The 19,782-nt window shown below is 47.4% G+C and overlaps 1 protein-coding gene across 9 annotated transcripts in view; it reads left to right on the forward strand.

Moving 5' to 3' along the window:
- Window positions 1-19,782, forward strand: part of SYNCRIP (synaptotagmin binding cytoplasmic RNA interacting protein) — a 165,415-nt gene that overhangs the window by 135,381 nt on the left and 10,252 nt on the right. For 8 of the 9 annotated variants that reach the window (XM_063916954.1, XM_063916955.1, XM_063916957.1 and 5 more), the window contains 3 exons: window positions 6,242-6,447; window positions 12,277-12,426; window positions 13,444-13,565. In XM_063916954.1, the coding sequence (XP_063773024.1) occupies window positions 6,242-6,447; window positions 12,277-12,426; window positions 13,444-13,565 (478 nt within the window). The remainder of the gene's footprint in view (window positions 1-6,241; window positions 6,448-12,276; window positions 12,427-13,443; window positions 13,566-19,782) is intronic. The other variant, XM_063916953.1, reaches the window with a different exon arrangement.

Below are 19,782 nucleotides of genomic sequence, written 5' to 3' on the forward strand. Positions count from 1 at the left end.
GAATCAGAGGGTGTTCCTACCCCAGGACAAAGTTCAAGATCAGGATTCGATCTCTATTGCAATTTACCTCTAGTCTCGGTGCTCTTGTACTTGCAGGTGTTAGGGAAGATGGTGTCAACATTAGAGGCAGTACTGTATGCCAGGTTCCATGCTCTGCCTCTTTAGGCTCAATTTCTCAGACGTTGGTCACTGAGGGGACCAAATCTAGACAAGCAGTGGTGTGTGTGTGGTGGGGTTTTTTTTATGTGCTTGTCAGTTCAGACCAGACAGTCTCTTCTGTGGTGGCTTTGGAATTCCAAACTGTCCAGGGGGGCTCCCTTCACCATTTTGGTCTTGGATGGTGGTAACCACAGACGCCAGCCACACCGGTTGGTGGTGGGGGGGGGCGGTATTTCAGTTTCATAATTTCCAGGGTCTCTGGACCACTCGAGTCGTCTCTTCAGATCAATATTCTGGAATTAAGAGCAATACGATATGCACTGCTTCAGATACAGATGCTTGTCCAGGGTCATCCAGTATGCATTCAATTGTACAATGCCACCGCAGTGGCATATATCAACAAGCAGGGTGGAACTCTGAGTTGGAGATCCATGAAAGAGGTAACACATCCTTAGTTGGGCAGAGTCCTGGGTTCCAGCCATTTCTGCTGTACACACACCGGAAGTGGAAAACTGGGAGGCGGTTTTCCTCAGTCGCCACACGGTTCATGCGGGCGAATGGGAACTTAATCACGACGTATTCATCTTGCTAGTGTCTCGTTGGGGAATTCCCAACGTCTACCTCATGGCATCCTGTCTCAACAAAATATTGCATCGGTACGGCTCTAGATCCCAAGATCCTCAGGCTTCATTAGTAGACACCATGACAGCTCCTTGGAGGTTTCGCCTGGGTTACGTGTTTCCACCAATTCCCTTGATCCCACGTCTACTTCAGTGAATTCGGCGAGAAGGTCTCCCAGTCATTCTCACTGCACTGGATTGGCTTCTGCGCCAATGGTACCTTCTTCTACGCACATGGTGGCCGAGGAGCCTTACCGTTTACCACTGCGCCAGGATCATCATCTTCAAGGACCTTGTCGCCTCCACAATTTACCTTGACTGGCTTTGACGGCATGGTTCTTGAATCCCGCATCTTAAGAGAAAAAGGGTTTTTCTCGTGCTGTAGTGAAGACAATGCTCCAGGCTAGAAAGCCAGTCACTTTGCAAATTTATAACAGCGTATGCGTATCTACGTAGTTTAGTGCAAAAAACGGAAGGTTGCACCTGGAGTTTTTCGATTGTCACGGCCTTCAGGACGGCTTGACAAAGGGACTTCGCCTTTCTTCACTTAAAGGTCAGTCCGTTCTGTTTCAAAAGAGATTAGCTATTCTACCTGAAGTCCAGACGTTTCTCCAGGGAGTTTTGAGAATTCAACCTCCTTATGTTCCTCCAGTTCCTCCTTGGTATTTAAATTTGGTTCTTACGGCTTTTCAGAAGCCTCCCTTTAAGCCTTTTAGAGTCAGTTGAGTTATGTTTTCTCACACTTAAGGTAGTTTTTGTTTTTGGCTATTGCCCCAGCTCGGCGGGTTTCCGAGTTGGCAGCCCTCTCTTGCAGGCCACCCTTGTTGGTGTTCTATGATGATCGGGTGGTTTTGCGTACTAAGCCATCTTTTTCTGCCAAAGGTGATTTCTAAATTTTATCTTAAGACATTGTTCTTCCTGCCTTTAGCACGACTTTGGCCGCTGAGGATCGACACCTGGCATTGTTGGATGTGGTTCAGGCTTTGCGCATTTCTTTCCCTTACGGAAGCTATTCATCGTATGGACACCTTGTTAGTTCTGGTTGACGCTCCTAAGCAGGGTTGGCTGGCCTCCAAAAATATGGTGGCTCGTTGGGTCATGTTTGCTATTCGTCAAGCTTATGTTCATCTGCAGTTCCAGTTCCACTGCGGGCTCATTCGACTAGAGCTGTTGGTGCCTCCTGGGCTGTTCACGGAGGGGCCTCTGTTGATCAACTGTGCAGAGTGGCGACCTGGTCGTCCGTGCGTACCTTCACAAATTCACAGTTTCCATACATTTGGTTTGGAGACTGCAGCGGCTTTGCCGTCCACTTCTCCCTCCTCTTCTCCCTCCTCTTGTTAGATTGCTTTGGGATATCCCCATAGTAAATGTGCAGTGTCCCCCAGATTGATGGAGAAAAGGGGATCTTTTACTCAGACACTGTTGCTGGCCTGGTTCTGGAACATAAAAGATGGCTCATCCTCGGGGATTTCAATGCATGGGTGGATGATGAGCTCTCACGCCTTGGTCAAGACCTCCTGTGCACAATGAATGGTCTGGGCTTCACACAGGTCATTCCCTCTGCCACACATAAAAGTGGTCACACTCTCGACAATCACTCGTAAGAAATCACAGTTCCTGTCAAATGAGATCACGGCAGCAAACAATAGGCCAGCTAAACTTTTCCGCACAGTGGAGAGGCTTTGCAAGCCAGCATGCCTGCAGACTGATGAGACCCTCTACCAGGCAAGATGCAACGAGTTTGCAAACTTCTTTGCATATAAAATATCCACCATCCGGGCCGGAATCTCCACAGTGCCATCAAAGGAGTGCCAAACTACAAAGCCTGCCAATATAAGCTACCTGCCTTCATGGACCAGCTTTGACCCAGTGGATGTAAAGGACACTGCTGAAATTGCTCGGATTTTGCATCCCACCACCTGTGATCTCGACACAGCCTCAACCATGCTTCTAATAGGTTGTGTGGATATAATTGGTCCTGTCTTTGCAAAAATTGTTCAATGCTCTTTGCAGACAGGCATTTTTCCTGGACCCCTAAAGGAAGCAATTGTTAGACCGCTTCTTAAAAAACCTAATTTAGATCCCGACTGCATGACCAACTACAGACCGGTATCAAACCTTCCTTTCCTAGGAAAGGTTATTGAGAAAGTGGTTGCAAATCAACTGGAAACCCGCCTGACAACCTATGATATATATGATCCATTTCAATCAGGATTCAGGAGAAGACATAGCACTGAAACAGCCCTGGTGTGTGCGTGTGCGTGTGTGTGTGTGTGTGTGTGTGTGTGTGTGTTAAATGATCTTCTGATGGCAAGAGACAGAGGTGACTGTTCCATATTAATCCTTCTGGATCTCTCTGCAGCATTTGATACCGTGGACCATGGGCTTCTGATTGAGTGACTGATACATTTCTGTGGTCTGGATGGCACAGTCCTAAGCTGGTTCAAATCATTTCTCACAGGCAGGTCACAGAGTATCGTCTGGATTATACTCCTCACCACCAGTGCCATTGCCATGTGGTGTCCCACAAGGTTCTATACTATCCCCCATGCTTTTTGCAGTATACATGCGCTCCCATTGGGCGAAATAATCAGGCGCCATGGCCTGGTCTACCACTGCTATGCAGATGATACACAACTGTACTTGTCCTTTGCTCCGGGCACTGATAACCCAATAGCAACCCTAAATGGCTGTCTAGCTGAGCTACAGGAGTGGATGAGCGCCAGTTGGCTGCGACTGAACCCGGATAAAACAGAGGTCCTTATAATACGACCGCAACATCAAAGGACAACACTGCAGCATAGCCAACCAACTGGAATTACACTCGGGGATTCAGAATTACAGACCAGTGATCGTGTGCGGAATCTTGGCGTTGTCCTGGATGGTGGCTTGACACTTAAACATCAGATATCAGCCACAATCAAATCCATATTCTTTCACCTGAGGAACATAGCCAGAATCAAGCACTTAATTCCCTCAGATGATATGCCAAAAGTCATACATGCATTTGTATCATCTCGATTAGACTACTGTAATGCCCTCTGCCTTGGTCTCCCAGCAAAAGAATTGCAACGCTTACAGCTGGTGCAAAACACAGCTGCCAGGCTGTTAACCAACCAGCCCCGTTCTAGCCACATTACACCCATCCTCTTCTCCCTTCACTGGCTGCCTGTAAGATGGCGAATCATCTTCAAGATTGGCTTACGGAGTTTCAAAGCATTACATGACCAGGGCCCAAGGTACCTGAAACATACTGCACCACTCGATTACTGCAATCTGTAGATGAAGGACTTTTAGCAGTACCTAGAATCTACCGTAATTCATCTGGGGGTCGAGCTTCTAGTCATGCGGCTCCGACTCTATGGAACTCACTTCCCCGCACAGTGCGAGAGGCCCCAACTATAGAATCCTTCAAAAGTAGACTCAAGACTTTCCTGTTTACTCAAGCATTTCCATAGTGTCCCTTTTAGTATCTTCATGCTTCTGTATTTTATGAAAATGTACTTCATTATTTTCTGTACTATATTATGCTATGTATCTGTTAAGCGCCTTGAGTACTATAGGAGAAAGAGCGCTATATAAATAAAATTATTATTATTATTATTACTCATCGTAAAATCTTTCTTAGGGTCTATCTGGGGGACGCTGCGATCCCTCCCTTCGTTTTTGCGAGTTTGGTTTATTTGTTGCTGGTTTCTTCTTTCTGTCCCGGCTTAAACGTTAACTGGGGCTGGATCTGTGGAGGGACTGTAGATGGAAGGGGTTAGAGGGGGGGCTGGGAGGGGGTTGTTTTTAATAGATTCTGTGACAACTCCATACCACACACTAACCCCTTAGTAAGTGCGCAGCGTCCCCAGATGGACTCTGAGAGATTTTACGGTGAGTAAAAAATCCCCTTATTGCATACTTTGCCTTAACAGAATTTCGTCGCTCCAACCACCCACCCTCCCACAGCAAGAAATCAGTTTAAAAAAAGTCTATACTGGAAGTCATGAGCGATCAATGGGTCACAAGTATATTTCTCAGACAAGCGAGACTATTCGTAACGCAAATCTCATTAGAACCACATTTACAACCAAAGAGGTGCGGACTATCCAGCCCTCCGCCATCCACATCTAGACAGCTATCCGAAATGGAGGCGTTGATTGCAAACCTTGAAATCCCTGATTTGAACAGGGCCTTGACATCCCTCATCCCGAATATCAGTGAGACATTGAACCAATTAGGACTTACACACTGAGCACTATGACGATTTCAAATGATTTTTTTTTTTTTTTTAAGTTTGTTTCTCTTGAAGCCCGAGTTGCATGGATTCATCACCCAGTGAACATTGCAAAGTTGTGTTTGGGATGTAGGACTTTAAACCCTCTTCAAAAGGAGAAGGGCCCTGTTACTCCCCATCCCCTAAGAGCCAAAAGGCCTACTGAGGGGGAAAAAAGGGTCTTCAGACTTCCCTCCGCTTCACGGCTCAGGGTCGTCCCTTTCTCATCCAAGGTTGGCCGAAGCTTCCGCCTGGGTAATGAGAAACCTTCAACCCTCCCCAAAAGTAGGGGTGGTCCATAAGGGTCTATCCTAAACCCCTACAAAAACATGACACAACACACGAAAAACATAAAAAGGTGTGGTGAAGTGGAAAAAGAAACATGCAAACATAAGTGTAAAAATAAATAAGGCCCATCCAAAAGGCTGGGGGGAAAAGTAAACATTATCCTTGCCCTAGCCAAAAGGCTGGGAAAAGGAAAAAGTGCGTGCATACAGAAGTGGTGATGTGCAAAGTGCCATACTAGTGCAAGCTGGATTGCTCACCAGTGCATTTTCAGGCACCCTTGGCTTTGCCAGCACCAGAGGCACATAGCACTTCAGGATGTTCCTGAACTCTAGCCAGACCAAGCTTTGTCTCTGCCCCACATGGTGGGTCCGCCATTCCACACAAGGGCCTCTTGCTCCCCCAGTGTAAGAACAGATACTTCACCGTGCGTTCCCTTGAGCAGAAACTACACTTGATCTTAGCCAAAAGGCCCGGAAGCAATGTTGATTTCGTAATTTTACATTTGTTGCTTGATAAGTTATTCTTAATATTCTTATTAAAAAATATATATATTTTAACTGGTTTCCACTACTTTATTGTAATTTCTCAAGCTTGTCATGAGGCATGGTTTTTTTTTTTGGTGTTTTTTTTTTTTTTTATCACTACGCCTTAGTCCTGGCCGGTGAATTTAGACCCCATTTTTATTGTACTGATTTGGGGCTCCCATATAGCGTGACCTATATTAATCTAGAGGATCGTAGATTGTGTTATGCATGGGCAGTTTTAATTTTTGGTCCGTGCAATATAGCATGGACCTTTAATTTACCGAATAAACAGGGATATGAGTTAGTTTTTGATTTAAGGTTTTTTGTGAATTTTTTTTTCCCCCCCCTCATCCTTTTGACACTACTTTTGCATGTATATTGTTTTTCAGAAGGTCTTACTGATGTAATATTGTACCATCAGCCAGATGATAAGAAAAAGAATAGAGGTTTCTGCTTTCTTGAATATGAAGATCATAAAACTGCTGCCCAAGCCAGACGCCGGCTAATGAGTGGCAAAGTGAAAGTATGGGGTAATGTTGTGACTGTGGAATGGGCCGACCCAATTGAAGATCCTGATCCAGAGGTAATGGCAAAGGTAATGTGCCTCCTTCAAAATACTCCCAAGTAGCAAGAGTCTGGCACAATCCAGATGACATTAGGAGTTGACATGGTTGTTTATCAATGGGGTCTGGGCTGTGAGAATTATTGTACCCTGTATACAAATAGCCTTAAGACGTACAGGCATAACTTTTTTTTCTTTCTCTCTTACATCCTAGAGGATGCTGGGGACTCCGTAAGGACCATGGGGAATAGACAGGCTCTGCAGGAGACATGGGCACTATAAAGAAAGTTTAGAATGGGTGGGCACTGGCTCCTCCCTCTATGCCCCTCCTCCAGACCTCCGTTAGATCCTGTGCCCAGAGCAGACTGGGTACTTTCAGGGGAGCTCTCCTGAGTTTCTCTGTAATAAAGAATTTTGTTAGGTTTTTTTATTTTCAGGGAGTCCTGCTGGCAACAGGCTCCCTGTGCCGTGGGACTGAGGGGAGAGAGGCAGACCTGCTTCAATGATAGGCTCTGCTTCTTGGGTTACTGGACACCATTAGCTCCAGAGGGATCGGAACGCAGGTCTCACCCTTGCCATTCGTCCCAGAGCCGCGCTGCCGTCCTCCTTGCAGAGCCGGAAGATTGAAGCCGGGTGAGTATACGAAGAAAGAAGACTTCACAGGCGGCAGAAGACTTCGGATCTTCACTGAGGTAACGCTGCGCGCTATTGCTCCCGCACACACAGGCACAGATGGGTGCAGGGGGGGTGCCCTGGGCAGCAATAATCCTCTTGGCTGGCATTACAGGTATATTCAAGCTGTAGCAGTATGATATCCAACTCCCACCAGGTTATTTGGTATTTTGAGCGGGACCGAAACCCGCCGCTGAGGGGGCGGAGCTTGATCCCACAGCACTAACCAGCGCCATTTTCTCCACAGCACGCTGCTGAGAAGCTGGCTCCCCGGACTCTCCCCTGCTGAACACAGTGATAGAGGGCTTTGAAGGAAGAGAGGGGGGGGGGGCATAATTTAAGCGCAGTCAATATATTTATATATAAAACAAACAAGCGCTGTATATTGCTGGGACTTGTGTTTCCAGGGTCGTTGGCGCTGGGTGTGTGCTGGCATACTCTCTCTCTGTCTTTCCAAAGGGCCTGGTTGGGGGAACTATCTCCAGATTAGAGATTTCCCTGAGTGTGTGGGGTGTCGGTACGCGTGTGTTGGCATGTCTGCAGCGGAAGGCTCTTCTAGGGAGGAGGTGGAGCAAATGAGTGTGGTGTCTCCGTCGGCAATGCCGACACCTGATTGGTTGGATATGTGGAATGTTTTAAATGCAAATGTGAATTTATTGCACAAAAGGTTGGACAACGCGGAGTCCAGGGGAAATACAGAGAGTCAATCCCTGCCTTTCACTATGTCGCAGGGCCCTTCTGGGTCTCAAAGCGCCCACTATCCCAAGTAGCAGACACGGATACAGACACGGATTATGACTCCAGTGTCGACTATGATGATGCGAGGTTGCAACCGAAATTGGCAAAACGTATTCATTATATGATTATTGCTATAAAAGATGTGTTGCATATCACATATGACCCCTCGGTCCTGGACACGAGGGTGCGCATGTATAAGGAAAAGAAACCTGAGGTTACTTTCCCCACTTCACATGAGCTAAATGAGTTGTTTGAAAGGGCTTGGGAAACTCCAGACAAGAAACTGCAGCTTCCCAAAAGGATTCTTATGGCGTATCCTTTCCCGGCTAAGGACAGAGTGGACAAAGCGTTGACGCGCTTATCCAAGAAGGTGGCGCTGCCGTCTCAAGATACCGCAACCCTCAAGGATCCTGCTGATCGCAGTCAAGAGACTACGTTGGAGTCAATTTACACACATACTGGTACATTACTCAGACCGGCGATAGCGTCGGCTTGGGTTTGTAGCGCTGTAGCAGCGTGGACAGATACCTTGTCTGCTGAAATTGATGCACCGGATAAGGATACTGTTTTATTGACCTTGGGTCATATTAAGGATGCTGTCCTAAATATGAGAGATGCTCAGAGAGACGTTTGCCTACTGGGTTCCAGAGCCAACGCCATGGCGATTTCTGCTAGACGAGCCCAGTGGACCCGACAATGGACGGGTGATCCGACTCAAAGAAGCATATGGAGGTTTTGCCTTACAAGGGTGAGGAATTATTTGGGTAAGGTCTCACGGACCTGGTTTCCACAGCTACTGCAGGTAAATCCACTTTTTTACCTTATGTTTCCTCACAGCAAAAGAAAACGCCACATTATCAGATGCAGTCCTTTCGGTCGCATAAATCCAAGAGAGTACGGGGATCTTCCTTTCTCGCCAGAGGTAAGGGTAGAGGGAAAAAGCTCCCAACTACAGCTAGTTCCCAGGAACAGAAGTCCTCCTCGGCTTCTACAAAATCCACCGCATGACGCTAGGGCTCCCCTGAGGGAGTCCGCCCCAGTGGGGGCACGTCTTCGACATTTCAACCACGTCTGGATTCAATCACAGGTGGATCCCTGGGCAATAGACATTGTTTCCCAGGGTTACAAGCTGGCCCTACCAGCTTCTTCCCCGGAAAGGGAAGTAGTTTTAAATGCAATTCAAAAGCTGTGTCTTCAACAAGTGGTGGTCCAGGTGCCCCTGCTTCAACAGGGGACGGGGTACTACTCAACCCTGTTTGTGGTTCCAAAACCGGATGGTTCGGTCAGACCCATTCTGAAGTTAAAATCCTTAAACCTATACTTGAAAAGGTTCAAATTCAAGATGGAATTGCTCAGAGCGGTCATCGCCAGCCTGGAGGGGGGGGGGGGGGGGATTATATGGTGTCCCTGGACATAAAGGATGCATACCTTCATGTCCCCATATATCCTCCTCATCAGGCGTTCCTGAGATTTACTGTACAGGATTCATTACCAATTTCAGACGTTGCCGTTTGGGCTTCCACGGCCCCGAGGATTTTCACCAAGGTAATGGCGGAAATGATGGTGCTCCTGCGCAAGCAGGGTGTCACAATTATCCCGTACTTGGACGGTCTCCTAATAAAAGTGAGATCGAGAGAACAGTTGCTGAACTGCGCGTCACTCTCCCTGAGGGTGTTGCAACTGCACAGCTGGATTCTCAATCTATCAAAGTTACAGTTGGTTCCAACGACCCGTTTTCCTTTCTTAGGCATGATTCTGGATACGGAACGAAAAAGGGTTTTTCTCCCGATGGAAAAGGCCCAGGAACTCCAGAACGTGGACAGGGACCTGTTAAAGCCAAAAAGGGTGTCGGTCCATCAATGCACTCAAATTCTGGGAAAGATGGTGGCGTCTTACGAGGCCATTCCATTCGGCAGGTTCCATGCGAGGACCTTTCAGTGGGACCTTCTGGACAAGTGGTCCGGGTCACATGTAGATATTCATCAGATGATCAGCCTGTCCCCCAGGGCCAGGGTATCTCTCTTGTGGTGGCTGCAGAGTGCTCACCTTCTAGAGGGTTGCAGGTTCGGCATTCAGGACTGGGTTCTGGTGACCACGGACGCGAGCCTCCGAGGCTGGGGAGCAGTCACACAGGGAAGAAACTTTCAGGGTCTGTGGTCAAGCCAGGAGGCTTGTCTTCACATCAACGTACTGGAATTGAGGGCCATATACAACGGCCTACGTCAAGCGGAGAATTTTCTTCGCGACCTACCGGTTCTGATTCAGTCAGACAACGTCACTGCTGTGGCTCATGTAAACCGCCAAGGCGGAACAAGGAGCAGAGTGGTAATGGCAGAAGCCACCAGAATTCTTCGCTGGGCAGAAAATCATGTAAGTGCTCTGACAGCAGTCTTCATTCCGGGAGTGGACAACTGGGAAGCAGACTTCCTCAGCAGACACTATCTCCATCCAGGAGAGTGGGGACTTCATCAAGAAGTCTTTGCAGAGATTGCAAGTCAGTGAGGACTGTGCCTCAAATAGACATGATGGCGTCACGCCTCAACAAAAAGCTCCCGAGGTATTGTGCCAGGTCAAGGGACCCTCAGGCGGTAGCGGTGGACTCCCTGGTGACTCCGTGGGTGTTCCAGTCGGTCTATGTGTTCCCTCCTCTTCCTCTCATCTCAAAAATATTGAGAATCATAAGACGAAAAGGAGTACAGACAATTCTCATTGTTCCAGATTGGCCTCGAAGGTCCTGGTATCCGGAGCTACAGGAAATGCTCACAGAAGATCCGTGGCCTCTTGCTCTCAGAGAGGACCTGTTGCAACAGGGGCCCTGTCTGTTCCAAGACTTACCGCGGCTGCGTTTGACGGCATGGCGGTTGAACGCCGGATCCTAGCTGAAAAGGGCATTCCGGATGAGGTCATTCCTACTCTGATGAGGGCTAGGAAGGAGGTGACAGCGAAACATTATCACCGTATCTGGAAGAAGTATGTGTCTTGGTGTGAGACCAAGAATGCTCCTTCGGAGGAATTCCATCTGGGCCGTTTTCTCCACTTCCTACAGACTGGAGTGAATTTGGGCCTAAAACTAGGTTCCATTAAGGTTACAGAAGGAATTGGCTTCTCTACCAGAAGTCCAGACTTTTGTGAAGGGAGTACTGCATATCCAGCCTCCTTTTGTGCCCCCAGTGGCACCATGGGACCTTAACGTGGTGTTACAGTTCCTTAAGTCTCATTGGTTTGAGCCTCTTCAAACCGTGGAATTAAAATATTTCACTTGGAAAGTGGTTATGTTGTTGGCCTTGGCGTCTGCAAGGCGAGTGTCTGAGTTGGCTTTATCTCACAAAAGCCCCTATCTGATTTTCCATGTGGACAGAGCTGAGTTGCGAACTTGTCCTCAATTTTTGCCTAAGGTGGTTTCCTCTTTTCATATGAACCAACCTATTGTGGTGCCTGTGGCTACGGGAGATTTGGAGGATTCCAACTCCCTTGATGTAGTCAGGGCCTTAAAAATTTACGTAGCCAGGACGGCTCGAATTAGGAAAACAGAAGCTCTGTTTGTCCTGTATGCAGCCAACAAGGTTGGCGCTCCTGCTTCTAAGCAGACTATTGCTCGCTGGATCTGTAACACGATTCAGCAGGCTCATTCTACGGCTGGATTGCCGTTACCTACGTCGGTGAAGGTCCATTCCACTAGGAAGGTGGGATCTTTTTGGGCGGCTGCCCGAGGCGTCTCTGCATTACAGCTTTGCCGAGCGGTGACTTGGTCGGGTTCAAACACTTTTGCTAAATTCTACAAGTTTGATACCCTGGCTGAGGAGGACCTCATGTTTGCTCAATCGGTGCTGCAGAGTCATCCGCACTCTCCCGCCCGTACGGGTGCTTTGGTATAATCCCCATGGTCCTTACGGAGTCCCCAGCATCCTCTAGGACGTAAGAGAAAATAAGATTTTAAACCTACCGGTAAATCTTTTTCTCTTAGTCCGTAGAGGATGCTGAGCGCCCGTCCCAGTGCGGACAACATTCTGCAAGACTTGTATATAGTTTTTTGCTTGCATAAGGGTTATTTTACAGTTTTGTTCAGTCTTTGATGCTGTTCTGTTTCATACTGTTGACTGGTTCGTATATTCCAGGTTATACGGTGTGGATGGTGTGGGCTAGTGTGAATCTTGCCCTTGGATTAACAAAATCCTTTCCTCGTACTGTCAGTCTCCTCTGGGCACAGTTTCTCTAACTGAGGTCTGGAGGAGGGGAATAGAGGGAGGAGCCAGTGCACACCCATTCTAAAGTTTCTTTATAGTGCCCATGTCTCCTGTGGAACCCGTCTATTCCCCATGGTCCTTACGGAGTCCCCAGCATCCTCTACGGACTAGGAGACAAAGATTTACCGGTAGGTTTAAAGTCTTATTTTTTTTATATAAAAACATTTTAAGTATTCATAATTTTTTGTTTGTTTTTTTTTCTATGTAGGTTAAGGTTTTGTTTGTGCGCAATCTTGCAAACACAGTCACAGAAGAAATCTTAGAGAAGGCATTTGGTAATTTTGGCAAACTGGAGAGAGTGAAGAAGCTAAAAGACTATGCTTTTATTCATTTTGACGATCGGGTCGGTGCAGTAAAGGTAAATGTATTAAAATATACCTAGGTTGCAGCGGGTATACAATATATTCAAACATATTTTATTTATACAGTTAGGAGTGCAGCTGGTGTGTGCCCTTTTGTAACCGAATGACAACCTTCTGCCCTTGTGATTCAACTTCTAGACTTAACTATTCTGAAACTGGTGCATGGCAATAATTTATGTATAATTCAGATATGGGACTACTCATTTTAAATTTAAATAAAACATGCTATATTATTGGAAAGGGTCGCCATTTTAATTACAATGCAGATGACTCGTAATAGTGCAGGTACACAAATATGTGGGAGTGCTGCTTATATTACAAAGGGGTCTATTTACTAAGCCTTGGATGGAGATAAAGTACCAACCAATCAACCCTTAACTGCCATGTCAAGGGCTGTATTTGAAAAATGACAGGAACTGATTGGCTGGTACTTTATCTCCGTCCACTTTATCTCCATCCAAGGCTTAGTAAATAGACCCCTAAGAGGGAGATATATACGAAGCAGTGAAAACAGTGAAGTGAGCCAGTGGAGAAGTGCCCATGGCAACCAATCGGCGTTGACGTACCATTTATAATTTGCATACTATAAAAGTATACAGAGCAGCTGATTGGTTGCTGTGGGCCACTTCTCCACTGGCTCACTTCTCCACTTTTATCATTGCTTAGTACATGTCCCCCTAAATCATTGTCATTTGGCTATGATGACTTTTTTTTTATATTTTTTTTATAAATCTTCTCCCATGATCTCCCAAAATGGTAACTTTTGAGACAATCCTATCCAGTATTATAAGGCATACATATTAACTTGTACCCCCTCCCCCAATATACAGGTGATATTTTGTATATTTTGTCTGCTTTCATTTGTAGACTGTAATGCTGTAACTATTTTGGGGTTAAAACTTGTGAAAGCCATGCATATGATGACAGTTACTGCTGTGTTCAAGAGTTCAACGGTTATATTTAGATGACCTGTTATTAGGATGTTTTTATTCATGCATTAACGCTTTAAATAGGCAATGGAAGAAATGAATGGAAAAGAGTTGGAAGGAGAGAATATTGAAATAGTTTTTGCTAAACCACCTGATCAGAAGAGGAAAGAGCGCAAAGCTCAAAGACAAGCAGCTAAAAATCAAATGTAAGTTCAAGGGAAATATCCAAGGTAGTAGTAAGTGGTACTGAAGTTTCCGTTTGTAAATTGTTTCTACATTGCTATTGCTGAGTATTTAGTTGAAAATTATATGCATGGGCTGTGTGTTCTGATATTTAAATAGCCCAGTTTCATAATTAGTATTGCCATATTGGAGATGGAGAAATGCATTCCTGCTGGCCCTCAAATATCCATACCACTGCTTTAAAAGAACTGCATCATGATCTGTACAAATGGTTTTCAATGCTGATAGGATAGTTGGGAAGTGTCTGAGTACATTCGCATTAAGACAGCGTTCCCAAAGCACTGCCATTACAGACCAGTACCTCCTGTCAATTTGATTTAACCATATAGACTTAACCATTGATATACTTAAAACCTGGAAATTTTGTGTTAGGACATACCCATCACCATTGGTGTACATCTGAGGCAGTATTCACAGAGCTTATAAGCTGTGGTGTGTTTTGTTTTGTTTTGTTTTGTTGTGCAGGTTGCATTTGGTGTAATGTTCAAAGTGGACACCTTTTTAGAGTCTTTCATGACTTTCATAGGTCTCCTTGTGTTGAGAAAAAAAAAATAAGACTCCCCACCACAGATGTCTCTTATCTGTGTGTGAGCTATCTTTGTCCGTTGCATAGTATTGGTATAGCTGTGCTACCACTTAAGAAATGTGTTGTACAGTAGCCTTCATGTGGACACTATTATTAGGGGCCCTGCATAATTGTTAAATTAATTTCTCTAACGTCCTAGTGGATGCTGGGGACTCCGTAAGGACCATGGGGAATAGACGGGCTCCGCAGAAGACTGGGCACTCTAAAGAAAGATTTAGTACTAACTGGTGTGCACTGGCTCCTCCCTCTATGCCCCTCCTCCAGACCTCAGTTAGAATCTGTGCCCGGCTCGAGCTGGGTGCTTTTAGTGAGCTCTCCTGAGCTTGCTAATAAAAGTATTTTAGTTAGGTTTTTTTATTTTCAGAGAGCTTCTGCTGGCAACAGACTTTCTGCTACGTGGGACTGAGGGGAGAGAAGCAAACCTACTAACTGCGGCTAGGTTGCGCTTCTTAGGCTACTGGACACCATTAGCTCCAGAGGGTTCGAACACAGGATCTTAGCCTTGGTCGTCCGGAGCCGCGCCGCCGTCCCCCTCGCAGAGCCAGAAGTCAGAAGCAAGAAGACATCGAAATCGGCTGCAGAAGACTCCTGTCTTCACATGAGGTAGCGCACAGCACTGCAGCTGTGCGCCATTGCGCCCACACTACCCACACACTCCGGTCACTGTAGGGCGCAGGGGGGGGGGCGCCCTTGGCAGCAATTAGGATACCTCTTGGCAAAAAGACACACATATACAGCTGGGCACTGTATATATGTACGAGCCCCCGCCATTTTATTACACAGATCCGGGACAGAAGCCCGCCGCTGAGGGGGCGGGGCCTTCTTCCTCAGCACTAACCAGCGCCATTTTCTCTTCACAGCTCCGCTGAGAGGAAGCTCCCCAGGCTCTCCCCTGCAGTATCAAGGTAGAAAAAGGGTAAAAAGAGAGGGGGGGCACAAAAATTTAGGCGCAAATTATCATAAACAGCAGCTACTGGGTAAACACTAAATTACTGTGTAATCCCTGGGTTATATAGCACTGGGGTGTGTGCTGGCATACTCTCTCTCTCTGTCTCCCCAAAAGGCCTTGTGGGGTCCTGTCCTCAATTAGAGCATTCCCTGTGTGTGTGCGGTGTGTCGGTACGTTTGTGTCGAGATGTTTGACGAGGACGGTTACGTGAAGGCAGAACAAGTGCAAGTGAATGTGGTGTCGCCGCCGACGGCGCCGACACTTGATTGGATGGAAATGTGGAAGGTGTTAAATGATAACGTAAGCTCCTTGCATAAAAGGTTGGATAATCAGTCAGGGTCTCAACCCGTGTCTGATTCTACAGCTCAGAGGCCGTCAGGGTCTCAAAAGCGCCCACTATCCCAGTTGATAGACACAGATGTCGACACGGATTCTGACTCCAGTGTCGATGACGATGAGGCAAAGTTGCAGCCTAAAATGACTAAAGCCATCCGATACATGATTATAGCAATGAAGGATGTATTGCACATATCGGAGGAAACCCCTGTCCCTGACAAGAGGGTTTATATGTTTGGGGAGAAAAAGCAAGAAGTGACCCACTTCACATGAATTAAATGAGTTATGTGAAAAAGCGTGGGATTCCCCTGATAGGAAAGTACTGTTTTCCAAAAGATTACTTATGGCGTATCCTTTCCCACCAACGGATAGGTTACGCTGGGAATCCTCCCCTAGGGTAGACAAAGCGTTGACGCGCTTATCTAAGAAGGTGGCCCTGCTGTCACAGGATATGGCCGCCCTAAAGGATCCTGCGGATAGGAAGCAGGAAGGTATCCTGAAGTCTGTTTATACACATTCTGGTACCCTTCTGAGACCAGCAATTGCTGCGGCCTGGATGTGTAGTGCTGTAGCAGCATGGACGGATACTCTGTCTGAGGAGTTAGATACCCTGGACAGGGAGACTATTTTACTGACCCTAGGACATATCAAAGACGCTGTCCTATATATGCGGGATGCCCAGAGGGACATTTGCCTGCTGGGCTCTAGAATAAACGCAATGTCGATTTCTGCCAGAAGGGTCTTATGGACTCGGCAATGGACAGGTGAAGCCGACTCTAAAAAACACATGGAGGTGTTGCCTTATAAGGGTGAGGAATTGTTTGGGGACGGTCTCTTGGACCTAGTTTCCACGGCTACGGCAGGGAAGTCAAATTTCTTGCCATATATTCCCTCACAGCCAAAAAAAGCACCGTTTTACCAAATGCAGTCCTTTCGTTCACAGAAAAGCAAGAAAGTCAGAGGTGCATCATTTCTTGCCAGAGGCAGGGGTAGAGGAAGAAAGCTGCACCGTGCAGCTAGTTCCCAGGAACAAAAGTCCTCTCCAGCTTCCACTAAATCCACCGCATGACGCTGGGGCTCCACAGGCGGAGCCAGGAGCGGTGGGGGCGCGTCTCCGAAATTTCAGCCACCAGTGGAATCACTCACGGGTGGATCCTTGGGCTATACAAATTGTGTCTCAAGGATACAAGCTGGAATTCGAGGTGACGCCCCCTCACCGTTACCTAAAATCGGCCTTGCCAGCTTCCCCCAGGGAAAGGGAGGTAGTGTTGGCAGCAATTCACAAGCTATATCTCCAGCAGGTGGTAGTGAAGGTTCCCCACCATGTTTGTGGTACCGAAACCGGACGGTTCGGTCAGACCCATTTTGAATTTAAAATCCCTGAATATTTATCTGAAGAAATTCAAGTTCAAGATGGAATCGCTCAGGGCGGTCATTGCAAGCCTGGAGGAAGGGGATTTTATGGTGTCTCTGGACATCAAGGATGCGTACTTACATGTCCCCATTTATTCACCTCATCAGGAGTACCTCAGGTTTGTGGTACAGGACTGTCATTACCAATTCCAGACGTTGCCGTTTGGCCTGTCCACGGCACCGAGAATATTTACCAAGGTGATGGCGGAAATGATGGTGCTCATTCGGAAGCAAGGGGTTACAATTATCCCATACTTGGACGATCTCCTCATAAAGGCGAGGTCCAGGGATCGGTTGCTGATCAGCGTAGCACACTCTCAGGAAGTGTTGCTACAGCACGGCTGGATTCTGAATATTCCAAAGTCGCAGCTGATTCCTACGACGTGTCTGCCCTTCCTGGGCATGATTCTGGACACAAACCAGAAGAAGGCGTTTCTCCCGGAGAAGGCTCAGGAGCTCGTGACTCTGGTCAGAGGCCTCCTAAAACCAAAACAGGTATCGGTGCATCACTGCACGCGAGTCCTGGGAAAGATGGTGGCGTCATACGAAGCCATTCCCTTCGGCAGGTTCCATGCGAGGATCTTTCAGTGGGATCTGTTGGACAAGTGGTCCGGATCGCATCTTCAGATGCATCGGCTGATCACCCTGTCCCCCAGGGCCAGGGTGTCTCTTCTGTGGTGGCTGCAAAGTGCTCACCTCCTCGAGGGCCGCAGGTTCGGCATACAGGACTGGGTCCTGGTGACCACGGATGCAAGCCTCCGAGGATGGGGGGCAGTCACTCAAGGAAGAAACTTCCAGGGGCTGTGGTCAAGTCAGGAGACTTGTCTGCACATCAATATCCTGGAACTAAGGGCCATATACAACGCCCTGAGTCAAGCGGAGCCTCTGCTTCGAAATCAACCAGTGCTGATTCAGTCAGACAACATCACTGCAGTGGCCCATGTAAACCGCCAGGGCGGCACAAGAAGCAGGGTGGCAATGGCAGAAGCCACCAGGATTCTTCGTTGGGTGGAGAATCACGTACTAGCACTGTCAGCAGTGTTCATTCCGGGAGTGGACAACTGGGAAGCAGACTTCCTCAGCAGGCACGACCTCCACCCGGGAGAGTGGGGACTTCATCAAGAAGTCTTCACGCAGATTGCAAATCGATGGGAACTGCCACAGGTGGACATGATGGCGTCCCGTCTCAACAAAAAGCTAAAAAGGTATTGCGCCAGGTCAAGGGACCCACAGGCGATAGCTGTGGACGCACTAGTATCACCGTGGGTGTTCCAGTCGGTCTATGTGTTTCCTCCTCTTCCTCTCATACCAAAGGTGCTGAGAATTGTAAGAAAAAGAGGAGTGAGAAAAATACTCATTGTTTCCGGATTGGCCAAGAGGGACTTGGTACCCGGAATTGCAAGAAATGCTCACAGAGGACCCATGGCCTCTGCCTCTCAGACAGGACTTGTTACAACAAGGGCCCTGTCTGTTCCAAGACTTACCGCGGCTGCGTTTAACGGCATGGCGGTTGAACGCCGGATCCTAGCGGAAAAAGGCATTCCGGATGAAGTTATTCCTACGCTGATAAAGGCTAGGAAGGACATGACAGCAAAGCATTATCACCGTATATGGCGAAAATATGTTGCTTGGTGTGAGGCCAGGAAGGCCCCTGCAGATGAATTCTAGCTGGGTCGATTCCTGCACTTCCTACAGTCAGGAGTGACTATGGGCCTAAAATTAGGGTCCATTGAGGTCCAGATTTTGGACCTATCTATTTTCTTCCAAAAAGATCTGGCTTCACTGCTTGAGGCAGACAAACAATTTGGAAGCTGCTCAATCATACCTGGAGATAATTATATATCAGGTGCTGGAAGGGGGAGGGGTCATAGACAGACAAACAAAGAGGAAGGGGGGTGCAAATCCCCACCCCCAAATTCCCTTCCGCACACTGAAAATTACCTGTAACCATCCCTGAATCTATCTGGTAATAAAATTCAGAGAATTTGTCACAAATGTTTGCAAACACATGTTTAAGCTGCTGGCCACTTCACGGCTTCTCTGATACAGCAGTCCTAACTACTTAATAGCAGTGCCCACATTGGGCCATGTAATTTGTCACAGTACGCCTCATGATAAAGGTCATTACTAAAACATTTCCAGACAGAGAGCGAACTTACCAGGGAGCCACCCCCAGGATCTCCCATTGGCACTACAAGGAACAGCATGCTTGAGGTTCAGACGTTTGTTAAGGGAGTGCTGCATATTCAGCCCCCTTTTGTGCCACCAGTGGCACCTTGGGATCTTAACGTGGTGTTGAGTTTCCTGAAATCCCACTGGTGTGAGCCACTTAAGACCGTGGAGCTAAAGTATCTCATGTGGAAAGTGGTCATGCTGTTGGCCTTAGCTTCGGCTAGGCGTGTGTCAGAATTGGCGGCTTTGTCATGTAAAAGCCCCCCTATCTGGTTTTCCATATGGATAGGTGGTGTCATCCTTTCATTTGAACCAACCTATTGTGGTGCCTGCAGCTACTTGTGACTTGGAGGATTCCAAGTTGCTTGACGTTTTACGGGCTTTGAAGATTTATGTGACCAGAACGACTGTCCTGTTTGCATCCAACAAGCTGGGTGCTCCTGCTTCAAAGCAAACTATTGCTCGCTGGATCTGTGGAACGATTCAGCAGGCTCATTCTGCGGCTGGATTGCCGCATCCAAAATCAGTGAAAGCCCATTCCACAAGAAAGGTGGGCTCTTCTTGGGCGGCTGCCTGAGGGGTCTCGGCATTACAGCTTTACCGAGCTGCTACTTGGTCGGGTTCAAACGCATTTGCAAAGTTCTACAAGTTTGATACCCTGGCTGAGGAGGACCTTGAGTTTGCCCATTCGGTGCTGCAGAGTCATCCGCACTCTCCCGCCCGT

The sequence above is a fragment of the Pseudophryne corroboree genome, chromosome 4 (assembly GCF_028390025.1).
Source record: "Pseudophryne corroboree isolate aPseCor3 chromosome 4, aPseCor3.hap2, whole genome shotgun sequence".
In the NCBI taxonomy this organism is placed as follows: Eukaryota; Metazoa; Chordata; class Amphibia; order Anura; family Myobatrachidae; genus Pseudophryne; species Pseudophryne corroboree.